Source organism: Necator americanus, chromosome III (assembly GCF_031761385.1).
Source record: "Necator americanus strain Aroian chromosome III, whole genome shotgun sequence".
Lineage (NCBI taxonomy): Eukaryota > Metazoa > Nematoda > Chromadorea > Rhabditida > Ancylostomatidae > Necator > Necator americanus.
The window spans coordinates 35,525,622-35,539,373 of NC_087373.1; the positions used below are offsets into that span (position 1 = coordinate 35,525,622).

The window sequence follows — 13,752 nt, forward strand, 5'->3', positions numbered from 1 at the left end:
TGAATTGCCTATTGGGAGGTCCGAGTGGATTTTCGACGAATCGCAGGCGGAGGCGTGGCACAAGGGTAACGCATTGCAATAGAGTAGGAAACAGCGTTCCGGAGCGGTCTGTTACAGTGATGCAGAGGAAGACGAGCGGAACCACCCTTGTGTTCATAATCACGACTCGATATAAGTATACTCCATTGAAAATCCATACCACGCCAGCTTCGTGAAAATATAAAGAACATAAAATAAAATAATAAAAATAATGAAGACACAAAATAAATTAAAACAGGACGAAATAAAACTTAAATTGAACTAAAACAGAACAAAAATTAATTATAATGTAATTTTTCAAATGGACTTTCCTAGGTCCACTAAAATACGTTGAAGGGCGACTAAGAAGCAATAAATTGAACATTCTCATGAAGAGATTCAGGTTAGATGATTTAGGAAACGTTTTTGCTTATTTTAAGCGAATGTTAGAAGACATTATTAACGCTATAGAAGGCACTTTTTCACATGATGTATACACCTTGTAGAATTTATCTACATTTCGAAATTTCCCATGAATCCTAGAGATATCTAATAGTACTACCAGACTATTTGAAGATATCTAGCACGGTACGGTAGAAACACTGAAAGTTTGGCATTTTTAGCATTCATGATTATCCATAAAGATCATGATCCATGAAGTACGGTAGTACTACTAGATTCCTTCAAACACTGTGAAAATCTGCTAATTTTAAGAAACCATAAATATCCACGAGGATCTTCATCCATCAAAACCCATAATGTAGAAGTATCCATGAAGATCAATGAAATCCATATCCATAAAGATTCTGATCATGATCCATGAAGTAGATAACTAATAGTGCTATATCAAAAATTACCTTTTCTAACAAATGGTGAATTTTTTAAGGAGATCGAAAGTTGACGATACATCGCAGCGGACACCACCTCCGAACTGATCACTCAACAGCTAATCAGCTCTTCAGACAAGTGGAAACAACTGTCTGGACCGCCTGTTTTTTTTTCCCCGTGAAAAAGCGAAGTTCAACGAATGTCCACTAATTTAAAGAAGTTATATCAGATGAAGAATTCCTTCTAACTTCCAGAAAATCGTTCTGCTGCTATTCTCGTGTTTAAAACTTTCGATCTCGTTGATCACCAGCAACTTTGATAGTAATAACTGATGATAATACTTTGATTATTTAAAATTTAAAATTTGAAATTGAATTAATTTTAAATTTATTTGAAATGTACACCTTCTTCCCATTTTTTCTAAAATTGCAAATCAAAAAATAATAATGTATTAAGTCGCTCTTTAAGCGCTCATATTGATAGCCAGAATTCAAAGATTTTAAAAAATAAATTTTAGAAAAATAAAAAATTAAACCACAAATTAGAAACATAACGCTTAAAAATTAGCTTTAAAAAATTAAGAATGGAATAATAAGTGAGAACAATCATAGAAATTTTCTAATCTTAGAAATAATTAAATTTCTCTTGAAAATTAAATGTACTTCATTGATACAGAACAGACCTGAAATCCACTATTTTTATCACCAAATTCTCACATTTTATCATATTTTACCGCAGAAAAAAAAGTTTTGGTTTAGATATTATGTAGATTTGTGATTCCCTGGTAGGGGACAAAACGAACTAAAATTCCAGCATCTACCTTGTACCCTCTTCATCCCATTCAAACACGATGAACACGATTGTTTTCCTAACTCCTACCGCGTACAGCAAAAGAATTTAAAGTATTCTAATCAGATCGAAACAATCTGAATTCTGATGCATTTGGTGCGGCTATGCTCGGCGGTGGGTGTGGCGCGGTTGTCCGTTGGGACCTTCCTCATCTTGCGTTGTTGAGCCGGAGGGTCCCCTCCGTGCTTCACAGGTTAAGTCGTATCGATATGACTATATCGTTGTAATCATAAGGAATGTTATCAGTTGGGACCTTTCTTAGTTCCACTCATCTCTGCAGGCTGAGTGGAGCTGACGTGAAGGTCCCATCTCAATCGCATTCACTGGTTCCACCGTAACTACATTAGGACTATATGATCTAATCTAATATAATATTATTGTAATCATAAGGAGTGTTGGTACAGTTGCGTACCTTTAAAGGCACCGTATACATTATGACTACGTAAAAATCGATTACGACGAGTAAAACGCTTGAAACGCTAAGAAGGTAGGAGAGTAAAATTTATAAAAGCAGAAAAAAAAAACTCGAAACATCTACCTTTGAATTTGTGAAGGTTGTCCGTATGAAAATGTGACAAAGTTGAATTAGTAAGACCCGGAAACTCCGGCAGTAATTACATCAAATCGACGTCGTTGTTGAATAGCGTTCGACATGCGCAAAAGCGCAGATGTTTTGTGACGTCGCATAGTTGCGGAGTCTGCAACCTGCAAAACGTGCTAAAGGTCAATTTTTTTCTTCTCTCGGGCAAAAAATCCATGAAGCACCTGAAATTTTTCGCTATTCGCTCTGAATTACATGATCGAACGTCAATGTCAAGTGCAAACAAATTCCCTTCTATCGCTCCGCTTGAATCCACTCCTCTACCTTCTCGAGGAAAAAAAACCTTTATTTTTCCTCAAATATATTACCTGCTGAAATTTTCAGAATTAACCGTAGAACATTCCGGAATTACGGGAAACTCAAACGTCCAGGAATTCAAACTCTAACTCAAATCTTCCATTCTGTTTAGAATAATTAAATTCATAAATTAGCGGATGGAGACATGATAATTACTCGAAAAGTGGTTTTTTATATAGAATCCGCAACAAAAATGCATAAGATTTGAAAAAAAAACATAAAAATGAAAAAAAGTGAAGATATGTGGGTATAATAGAGCTAAAATGACAATTTTTTTTTGGCTTACGCTGGATTTTTGGATTGGATTGGATTATTTTTGGATTTTTAGCAGAAAAACAACACGTATCCGCAGAAAAAAAAAACTTTTTTCTTTTGTAATGAGACGACGTAGAAACTTTACTATGCGAAAGAAAATGTTAAGTCAGTTCGTACACAACTTCCTAACAATTTAATATTTTGTGAGATTCCAGAATATGATAACAAATTCAGAAACCAAAAAGTTTGTCGCTGTCGTTTTGTCAACAGACCAATCTTATTAATTGTTTTAAAGTGCTCAAGATGAAATCCGATAAAATCCGTGCCTTTATGTTTTTTTTGAGAACTCTTAGGCTCAACGAGACCAAGCGTTTTTTCCACAATTATGCAGGGATGGAATTTTTCCAACAATCTCTCCAAGGTTGTCATGGTAAGGTAACATGGGTGAGCAAAAAAATACATCTATTCTCTCCAAAAGCTTTATAATTTTTAGTTTCTGATAATTAAAAGCGCGTGATAAAATAACATATTATTTATGATAATGACTTAGATGGTATTTTCGTTAATTTTCATTTTTAACTATGATTTTGGTATTTATTTGTGATAAATAAGAGTGTTAGGGCGGGTGTGGCGCAGTCGGTTAGAGGACCGTTGTAGCCACACGGTCGAGGGTTCGAAACCGCCCTAGTGTTCAAACCAAGCCTTTCATCCCTCCGGGGTCGATAAATTGGTACCAGACTTGTCTGGGAGGATAAAAACACTGACTTGACCATCGGCTGGCCCCCGTAAGTCATTGTATAGGCCAACACGCGTTCCAAAACCTCACCGATTACGAATTCCAGTAAAACGCGTTGGCGCATCCCAAGTGGACTGATACGCCAGTGACTTTATCCCTTATCTTTAAATAAGAGCGTTAAATTACTCTAAGATAATCGTCAAACTGTAGCGAACCTCTTAAGAGTCACCGCGACATGGTTTCTCTCAAAGTCGGTGGTGGTGAAAATAATAGTATGTCGATAAATAAGGTCAAATCCACCCACAACTGTCACAATTCGTCAGCTTCAGAGGGAAATCCTGACGGGATAAGCTCACACAGAAGGCATATATAGTCAGGCTAAAGCGACATGAACCTCGGTGCAACTACGTACACTTACGTGTACTCGAAGCGGTGCGGTGAAGCGTAGCGGCAGCGATCGAGGCAGGCTGCCCATGCTGGCACCGATAGCCGCTGCACTTCGTGATGGTCCCACCTCGATCTCAACCACTAGTTTCACTGCGTCGCTTCGAGCGTCGTTTTCACCCGACTATAACCTCCATGGTTCTAGACGAATTCATATCAATCCATACGTTTCAGATATCCATTGTTCAAAGTGTCCGGAGTATGTCTCATCCGACTGCTTTCCCAAGCATTTGAGACCATTTTAACGTTACGCTAAGGATGTAGTGGAAAAATAGGATTTTTTTTTAAAGGATCTATTAAATTATTTAGGAAAGAACGACGCACATGGCGAGTCTGATGGCATTACTTCTCACAAGAAACCTCTTCTTTTTATATACTGCTTCATATAACTTCTAAATAATTTCTAAATAATTCTCAGGATCTTGGCATCGCTCGCTGCTCTCCCACACTACCAAAATGAGCGTAGTGTGGGTAGGTCGAAAGCAATGGAAGCGATACCGAGATCCTGGGAATTTAGAAATTATTTAGAAATTATATCCCTTGTTTTTATTTGAAGCTCTGAATTCATGTTATTAAATAAATAAAGAAAGAAAGAAATATAAAATAGAATTCTTCTTAAAGATGTCTTCAATGATTTAAAAAAAGACATTGGATATAAACAACTGGATTTATATTTATCAGGACAACCGTAACAAAAGCTTTTTTTTACAGAAAGGTGGAGAATTCGTGAATAAGACAGAGGGAATGCATGCCTTACTCCGATCGCATCGCGACTATCCGAAAACGAACACACGCTGGTGTAGCCCACAACAATATTTTGAAGAAATCATAACGTTAAAAAGAAAAGCGGTAAACTATAAATCCTAGGACAGAAAGAAACTTGCATCAAATTCCATTAATCATAATACTTACTTGAAGTAAAGGGCGGGTGTAGTGTAGCGGTTTGAAGTTCCGCTTACTGCACAATCGATCGGAGGTTTGAATCCGCCCTAGTGCTCACCAAGCCTTTCATCCCCCGGGGTCGATAAATTGGTACCACACTTGTTTGGGAGGATAAAAGCACTGACTTGACACATCGGCTAGCCACCGCAAGTCATTGTATGGGCCAGATACACGCTCGTAAACCTCAAACGATTCTGAATTGAAGTGAATGTGGGGGCGCATCCCAAGCGGATTGATTAACGCCAGAAACTTTATCCTTTATCCTTTACTTACTTGAAGTACTTGGTACGCTTTGGAAAAATGTAATTCTAACTCTTCCATGACGCTTAAAAGGATGACATAAACTATTCTTTTAAAAAAATTTATAGCGTTCATAATATTCGTAACACAACAAACAAACCTCGAGTATGGAGATCTCAACAAGAAAGAACACGTATCAAGGCGGCACTTTCAGGGAAACGTTAGAAAACATTGAAAAAGTCATTAATAGAGGGAAATGTTCATAGTTAATAGTAGAAATGAGCGTATTTTGCTATTCTGCACTCCTATCTGGAAAACAAAAACCGAAGAAAGGCATTGAAAGTTCGACGAAGAATTTTAATGTGCACAAATTCACCAGAAATCCTTCACTTATTGATTCTTACAAAGAATACACCTGACAAATATTGTCTAACTAATAAGGACACAAGGGGAAAATGAGCAAGAGAAAACTTTGTGAGCAAGTGAGAAAAACCAAACAGTTTTTCTCTCTGAGTAAAACAGTATCATGAAAGCAAAAAGCATGGGATTAACGCTAAGTGGCGTCTAATAGAAAAGTTACAGTTCTAATGCATAATTCATGCAAACTTCGTGCTTCGTTATCTTCACAACTACCTCAATCAACCTTCAGCGTTAACTCTGCTCAATTTTTGTTGCATGAAAACGCGTCACCACTGTTCTAATCTCTTACAAAATTCCATAAAAATGGAACAGAATGGCCGGGAAAAATGCAAATAGAGAACATCTCAACAAATATGCATCTGAAGGAAAGCCGGATAAAGAAGTTATTTCTAAGATCATCGGTAAAATCACAGAGACAAAAAATATACTTCAATTCCCAACCAAATAATACTGCTAATAGTCAAACTGTTCTTCCGGATAAAGGTCCGCTTCTTGAATGTCATCTGAATCTGAACTGAGAAATTCATTCGAAGACGACGGTGCGGTTCGTCTGAAAGGAAAGATTTTCCAAGTTTTCCTAACTTTTGTCTACAAACTTCTATACTCTCGCAATTGAAACTGTTGTGATGGGAACTGATGAATCTCGTATGAGAGAAGAAAAAAAAGTAAAGGAACACTTTGGATCAATGCGATCAGCTGAGCAAGAGTGGGTGAAAATGTGTCCGACGATGCAATTCCAGACACAGATTCGCTTTTTCGAATCTGTCACAGTAGACACAGCCTTGATACATACATACAGCAAGATACATGATCTGGTAACTACGAAGCTAGACGAGAACTCGTACCGCAAATACTGGCGAAGACGTCTTAATTATGTTACTAAAGAAATCAAATACGATCTGATGATAGTAGTGGATCTCCACAAGCTATTCGTATGTGAAATGAGTCTAACTTGACGATGCGAGTGCCTCAGAATAATTTGTCCACAGTTGATCTTTGGTCATTTCCCGATCTAAGAGTATGCGAGTACCAAATAATATAGTCGGGTCAAAACGACTGAAACACCGTGCAGTTGAAAGATCCCCATAACGTCAACCGTCGAAGGTCTTCTTTAATTAGATGAATGTGAAACATAGCGGCATCTAGTACTCTGGTGATATTTCGATGACATTTGTAATAGTGTGGATGTGATCAATCGTGCTAAATCTTTTTCGAAAGCCTGCTTGCTCGCACGGCCGTCGCTCGTCTAACACATTTTCAAACCTGAGAGCAGATTGGACGATAGTTGAAGATGTCATATGCATCTTCGTTCTCATACAACAACACGATCTTGGTGATCTTCCACTTTTTACGAGCCTTGTGTTCCGACAGACAATCTAGAGGCACCAGCTACGTCTATTTGGGTCGGGAAATTAACATGAAGAACGGCCTGGGCCCAAGTTGAGTAGAATGAAACCAATGGCTTGAGCAGCGCATAGATACATCGAGGATGTAGTCATAGGTGTTAGTTTTAAAGGGAGAAGTCGGACCCTTTTCAGGTGAAGGGGATTTAGCTCACGGGATGGAGCTCAAGTGATGAGGGTCCCTTCATCAACCGTCCAAAAGGGGTGGGGGGTCCCTTCGCCAGCCGTCTAAAATTGAACGGAAAGGTCAGAGTAAAGGCTCTGAGTATTGCATCTATGTATGTAGTGAAGAAGAACAGGAACTCTGTGCTCACATCTTTAAAATCATATTCCTAGTTTATTAATTTAATAATTTATGATTTAATAATTCCTACTTCGATCTATGCTTCAGAAACCTGGGCAGTTCCTATGAAGTAAGAAAATGAAGTGATTGACAATGAACACCCAATCAAAAGACTGACGCTAGGAATATCTCACACACACACAAGTGGGGGACAGGATTCGAAGTTCTATCCTACGTCAGCTATCGAAGATTAGAGATTATCAAAGATTACGCACACGCACACTTGCTAAAAAAAAATAAGGTGGGACGGACACTTGAAGCATTTCAACAACAGGAGGACCAGACCCATGAGCTACTGGGATACATGATATCAAACGCAATACAGAAAGACTGCCGAACCTGTCGTCATGCTTCCTCACAATGTTCTTCAGAGAAAAATTTGATGCTCTTCGTATCCCACGCGAAAGGAGAAACCACTGGACGATTTTCGCTCGCGATCGGGACAAATGGAGGAATTATTGGCGCGTACTCGAACAAATCGACGACAACGGAGGTCAAGGTGTGATTTTGTGTGGACTTTAGACATACCTAGAGGACGTGTTTCAGTATATTCGAAGTTTTATCCCTCGCAACTGTCTGAACTAGGGCCCAACGAAATACTGAGGAGAAATTACAAGTAAAAGGTATTCCTTGAAAAGCTCGCTAGTAGCTGCAAAAAGAAGGAACTTTCAAAACGGCAGTTTGAAGTATTTTTACAATATTATTGTAATATCTAATTATACTACAGTAGCCTGATAAAAGCAAAACGACCTCGTAATTATCAGGTAAAACGGGTGATACGTGCAGCAGCCACGGTAAAATTGGTATGATTGAAAATGTCAAAAACAACATTAAAAACCATTAACTGCACTAAAAACTCACTTTTGCGTCCGTTTCTGCAGTTCTGGTGTCTGCCTGTATTTCCGAGTGAAGGAATAATTATAATTTATGTCATCTCTGTCTCTCCTAAAGAGAAATAAATGGTGATAAGAGATGCAATACAGTAACGACTTTTTAACTTGACGTACCCAGCTTGATATCGCTTTGATGTTGACCCTGCTACCCTTGTAGAGCTCTGTGACCTCGGACTATCGTGATAGTATGATCGCGAGTTAGGTGTGAGTTCTATTAGATGAGAGCCATTTTGCAAAGATCTAGAAAGACGAGATCTTCATCTCTAAAACTGATTTGCAGTACTCCCAATTGATTTAAGAGTGAGAACACATATAACTTTTCAGAAATACGGTTAAAAAACGTACTTCCTTGGAGATGGATAGTTTTCAGCTCGAACTTTAGGCGTCCGTCTAACTATAATCCTTTCTTCCCATTCATCGTCATCTCCATCATAGAATCTCCTAACCCCAAAATTACGGTCGTCATCGTCCTCCACGTCATCCTCGTCACCCTCACTGCAGGTAAGAACAAAAGTAAACAAAAACTGTAACAGAGAATCAGTAACACTACATATACAAAACCAATGAATAAAGATTTACCGATCCAAGAATTCAGCGTCCGATTCATATAAATCCTCTTCTTCTTCCAATACATGCCGTTCCTTACCGTCAACGAAGCGCGCAAATCTTCAAAAAGTCCGTAAATAGACAAAAGGCTGAGAATGATGCAAAGCTGAAGCGAACCAAAAGTGATGAGCTAAATAGATATAGAGAACGATGTATATCGTCCGAATACGAAAACATCTGTCAAGAAAGTAGTCTTCCGGGGGTTAACCTTATAGATCTCATGTCCAATGAATTTCTTCTTGCGCAACTCCCCTCACCCAAACAGTAGTCAAAAGAGCCCGTGAAGAAAAGAATTCCATCAGAAAAAAAAGATCACCTGATCCTTACCTTTTCGGATCGTGTACTTTGCTGGTAATTTTCCACACATCTGCATCAGGACTGCGACAGTACTCCCGCAATCGTTCCAATTCTCGTTTCGTAGTTTCTAAGCCCTCTTTCTCATATTCTTCCATAGTCAGGAGGCGACGCTTAGGAGGAAACACTTTTCTCCTGAAAGAAAGAGTAGATCACAAAGATGACAATCGATAACATAAAATTATAACATAAATTACCAGATGTATCGAAATGCAGCAGCTAATGAACAAATCAAAGACCATAACCAGGATTTGGAGAGCTGGTGTAGAACCAAAATAGTCATGACTCCAACAGACACCTCTTGGACCTAACGAGTAAAAAAATATCGATGAATCGAATAAATACAGATGTAAACGCTGAGGCAAGTAAAACCAGGTAAGATCTACAGAAAAAAAGTAGTCGAAAGAGTGTAATCACTGCACTTCTTACAAGAATCGTTTTTGACAGTAATTTTTGGCGTTGTAAAATCCTCGAAAAGTTTTCAAAAAAGAGGTACTATGTTTCTACAGAAGGATCTAGTTGTGAAAGCTTCTATTACCTGAGCAGACGCATAAATAAGCAATAGTGCCACTGCTTGCATAGTCCACTGAGCAATGTCTAGAGAACGACTGTCCTTAGGTGGACCTTTTTTATAGCAAATTGCAAGAGAAATCGACATAACGGTGACCTGGAATAATTTAGACCCACAGTAGCATTCCTGGAGTCCAAATTCCTACAAAACATATTAAATATACTAGAAGCACCCGTTACCATATAAGCAGCTAGATATTTCTGGTACTGTACGACTACTGTGGCGAAGTTTCTCCAAGCAAAATGTAACATGTACATAGCTAATGACCATCCTCCAATAAGGATAGGTATACCTATTAACTTCTGCAAATAAATGGCTAATCAACATTCAAATTGTTGAAAAAAAAAGTCTAGTAAACAGGAGTAAACAAGGATTTTCTGAGTAACGGACCTTTGGCGCAAATCTATAAACAATGAAAACTAGAATAAGTAGAGATGCCAATAAACCAAAAGAACAGCCACTTCCATAGAAAAACACAGCATTCCGCACAAGACGTCGAGCAAATAGAAATAAAAGAATTCCAGCTGCGAAAACGCCGAAACGAACATAGTTAACTTCTGAATAATTGAAAATCAGGTTAAAGGTAAAATCACTAAGAAACTCAGCTATAAGCAAAATAACTTAGAAAAATAGACTTACTCAAGACTTTTGCACTAATAGTGTATGGTAAATGTGTCACCACTCCAACAACTGTGTCGTTAAAAACGTTCAGCTGATGACTTTCCCATAGGTCCACACCTTTAAGCAATCCAAACATTCGATTATCCGCACGATATTCTTCCTCAACGATGGAGCAGTTGTCACCCTTAAAACGAAGAAGAAGGTGATAAAAGAAATAGTTATTTAGCTGGTTGGCTACAATTGCAAACATCACACCATCGGAAGGTTTCGCAGTGGCGGACATTTTCAACTAAACTTTTTTTCTTGACGAAAGTGACAACGCCAACTACAACGAAACGTTAGTTGTTAAAAAGATCAGTACCAATCTTGGCTGCAGCTCAACCAAATTAATAAAAAAAGCTACGTATTCAACATGCCAAAATTCAACCACAGCCGAACATGGGCACTCGAAGCACAATATCGTAAGAACACTTAGTATCACAAATCTTTCCATACATACTCTTCCATCATCGAAATTTAGAATGCTGTTTTAAAATATCATCCCAACGGCAAAGTACAAGAAGTCTAAACCAACTAAGCCTCTAGAAAAAGTATGACTAGGATGGAACGTAAACAATGTTCGCCACCGATATGATTCAGATATAGTCGGGTCAAAACGACATGAAGAACGGCGCAGTTGCGTAAGCGCTCGATCCCGGTTGAGCTTGCTGTTGGGATCCGGGTGAAACCATCGCGAAATGCGGCGATGAGTTGTGTTAGCGATGGTCCCCTTCGATCCTAACCGCAAGCGGATCCGTATCGCACCACTTAGTGCGCAGCCGCTTACGCAACTGTACCCGTGCGTTAAGTCGTTCTCACCCGACTACACCATCGTCCATGTTTACTCTGTTTTATAGAGAAAATTGCAAAAAATTTACAGTTTGCAGTACATATGCAGTGTATGCTACGGTTTATATAAAGGCCACAAGTTGTGTAATTCAAATTTCATAAAAATTTGTGAGAAAAAACAATAGTGATAGAACTCATTTTCAAGTACTTCAACTACTTGCGAAAACTTTTGAAAACAGCAATCCACAAAGGAATTTAAAAGAAAGTGTCTCATGTAGCTAATTTCTGAAGCTTGAGATCTCCTACTTGTTCTCGATTAAAGGCTTGTAATCAGTTATGCGAAACTTCGGTAACCTAACCAAGCAAAACGACATTACCAAAAGGCAGCATATTGTAAACGTACCTTATAAAGGTCATATGTATCGCCATCAGTCAGATTAAGTTGCAAGAAGATATCAGTAAAGGCTCTCGTTGCGCTATATTCTAATCCACGATGAATATACAGGTCCAATCCGTTCGTCAACTTTGCTGGAACAATCCACCGCGATTTTTCTAGCTCTGAAATCACTACGTTGTGTAAAGGAATCGTGAAAACCAGAGTTCCATATCAGCTTCTTTAAAAGTATGTACTGGACAATACTGAGTTTCAACGTCAACCACGAGATTAAATTCCCTTTTCCGTTCAATCCATGCTAATATACGACATATTATATCACATAAACCGCGACATCTCCCTCCAGATTCAATAAGATTTTCTTTTTTTTTAAACCAACGGACAAGAGATACTAGAGTCCCACCTTTTGCTTGACAAATCTCCGTGAATGAGCACCTCTGGAAGAGTGCAATAAGTAATAAGCAGACAACCAGACATGGGGTCCGAAGCCAGTACACCATCAATTGCTCTGGAAATGTGATTCTTTAGGCATTTAATCAATGTGATCATTTAGAGCAGAAGAGGAACAGACGAGGAGAAACCCCAGCGCCAAACCCTCCAACAACAAATAGAACAGCTGATGAGATTTGAAACGAAAGTGTTTCTTCGCAATAGAGCATAGAGAACACGATTGGAGCATGATGTGTGAGGAGCAAGAACCGGTTGTTTCTTCCATGTGAACACTGTGGATTTTGTTGTTAGATCGTTCCGCGGTAAAATGAAAACTTTCCCCAAGTGAGCTGTGGTAAAGTGTAGTTGGGAGGGAGGAGGGCGCTCAATGGCGTCCTTATTTCTCGAGGTTAAAGGCATCACCCGACGAATCTGAGGTAGTGCAGATTTCAGGTGGAGTATTCGTATACAGGATGGGAGACTACGGAGAGGGGGTGATTCCGTCCATTTCTTCCTAATTGCCGTAAAAAACGGCCCGGAAGATACGGCTTCATTCGTTTTGGCGCACCATTTTGTACAAGAGGTTCGATTGGAGCGCGCCAGTCTTGTGCGGCGCCGCATCTTCCGGGCCGTTTTTTACGGCAATTAGGAAGAAATGGACGGAATCACCCCCCTCTCCGTAGTCTCCCATCCCGTATACGAATACTCCACCTGAAATCTGCACCACCTCAGATTCGTGGGGTGATGCCTTTAATAATAAAATCAATCAGGGCCTTGTGGGCTAAGCATTAGTCATAGAGGATCTATGACATGTAAACTAAAGTTACTAAGAGAAAAAAGTAGGTTAGAGAGTCGAGAAATAAATGCGCCAGTGAGTACCCCCCAACAACTACATTTTCCTCGTGAGCTGTATTTGGACGCATCGTTGATGCTTCTGCTTCACTGAAGGACGGCAAAATGAATGGTTCAGAAAAACTTCTTTGAGGTGAAATATGTCCCATGTATCCAAATGTGTTGAGTTCTCACGTTTTCGTAATATTCTTCAGAACAAATCAGGTGCAAATGTATGTTTATCTCAATTAGAGGAAAGCCAATGCAGTTCGGCTTTTCTCGACTTCGAAACCGCTTCCGACTTTTCCTATCGGGGCCGTCTTCTCAACCCGCTTTGCGCATATGAAGTACCACGAAAGTTCGTCTACTTGGTGACGTGGACCAACCAACAACTGCTGCAGCTCGAACACTACACGCCGGCTGTACATCATCGTATAGAGTGCTATAGTAGAGTTAAAACGACATGAACCACGATGCAGTTGCGTAAGCGGTTGCGCTAAAAGCGGTGCGTAGCGGTTAGGATCGAGTGAAGATACATTCTACCACCGTTCATTGCTGCAGTTCGCAATGGCCCCATCTTGCTTACGCAACCTTACCGTGCTTCATGTCGTTTTGACGTGACCGTAACTGGAGTGAGGTAAGGTGGTGACACAAGGACCAGCGACAGGACCTTTCCTTTTAACCTTCGCTACCGATGAAATCATGCGAAGAACAGTCGATATCAGTGCCCTGCTGATATCGTCTTAGCGCCATCAGGGTGCCATTTGAACGATTACCTTTGTTCTAGCATGCCAGCGAGATTGTTATTCGAGAAAAGCACTGTGCACATTCAACATGTTGTCAACCATG

General features: G+C 39.4%; 1 protein-coding gene across 2 annotated transcripts; it reads right to left on the reverse strand.

Annotated features, from left to right (window-relative positions):
- Positions 1-6,083: 6,083 nt before the first annotated feature.
- RB195_012004 (uncharacterized protein) lies at positions 6,084-13,656 on the reverse strand (the record flags this gene model as incomplete). Of its 2 annotated transcripts, none has more annotated exons than XM_064193665.1 (14): positions 6,084-6,180; positions 8,238-8,321; positions 8,384-8,509; positions 8,615-8,764; positions 8,849-8,935; positions 9,203-9,364; positions 9,427-9,536; positions 9,768-9,896; positions 9,980-10,102; positions 10,191-10,357; positions 10,440-10,605; positions 11,653-11,807; positions 12,047-12,151; positions 13,587-13,656. In XM_064193665.1, 14 exons carry the CDS (start codon positions 13,654-13,656, stop codon positions 6,084-6,086), a joined length of 1,731 nt encoding a protein of 576 aa, XP_064051248.1. The 2 variants fall into 2 exon arrangements, with proteins under 2 accessions (XP_064051248.1, XP_064051249.1); XM_064193666.1 differs by lacking the exon at positions 13,587-13,656 and adding an exon at positions 12,215-12,302.
- Between the last annotated feature and the right edge of the window lie 96 nt (positions 13,657-13,752).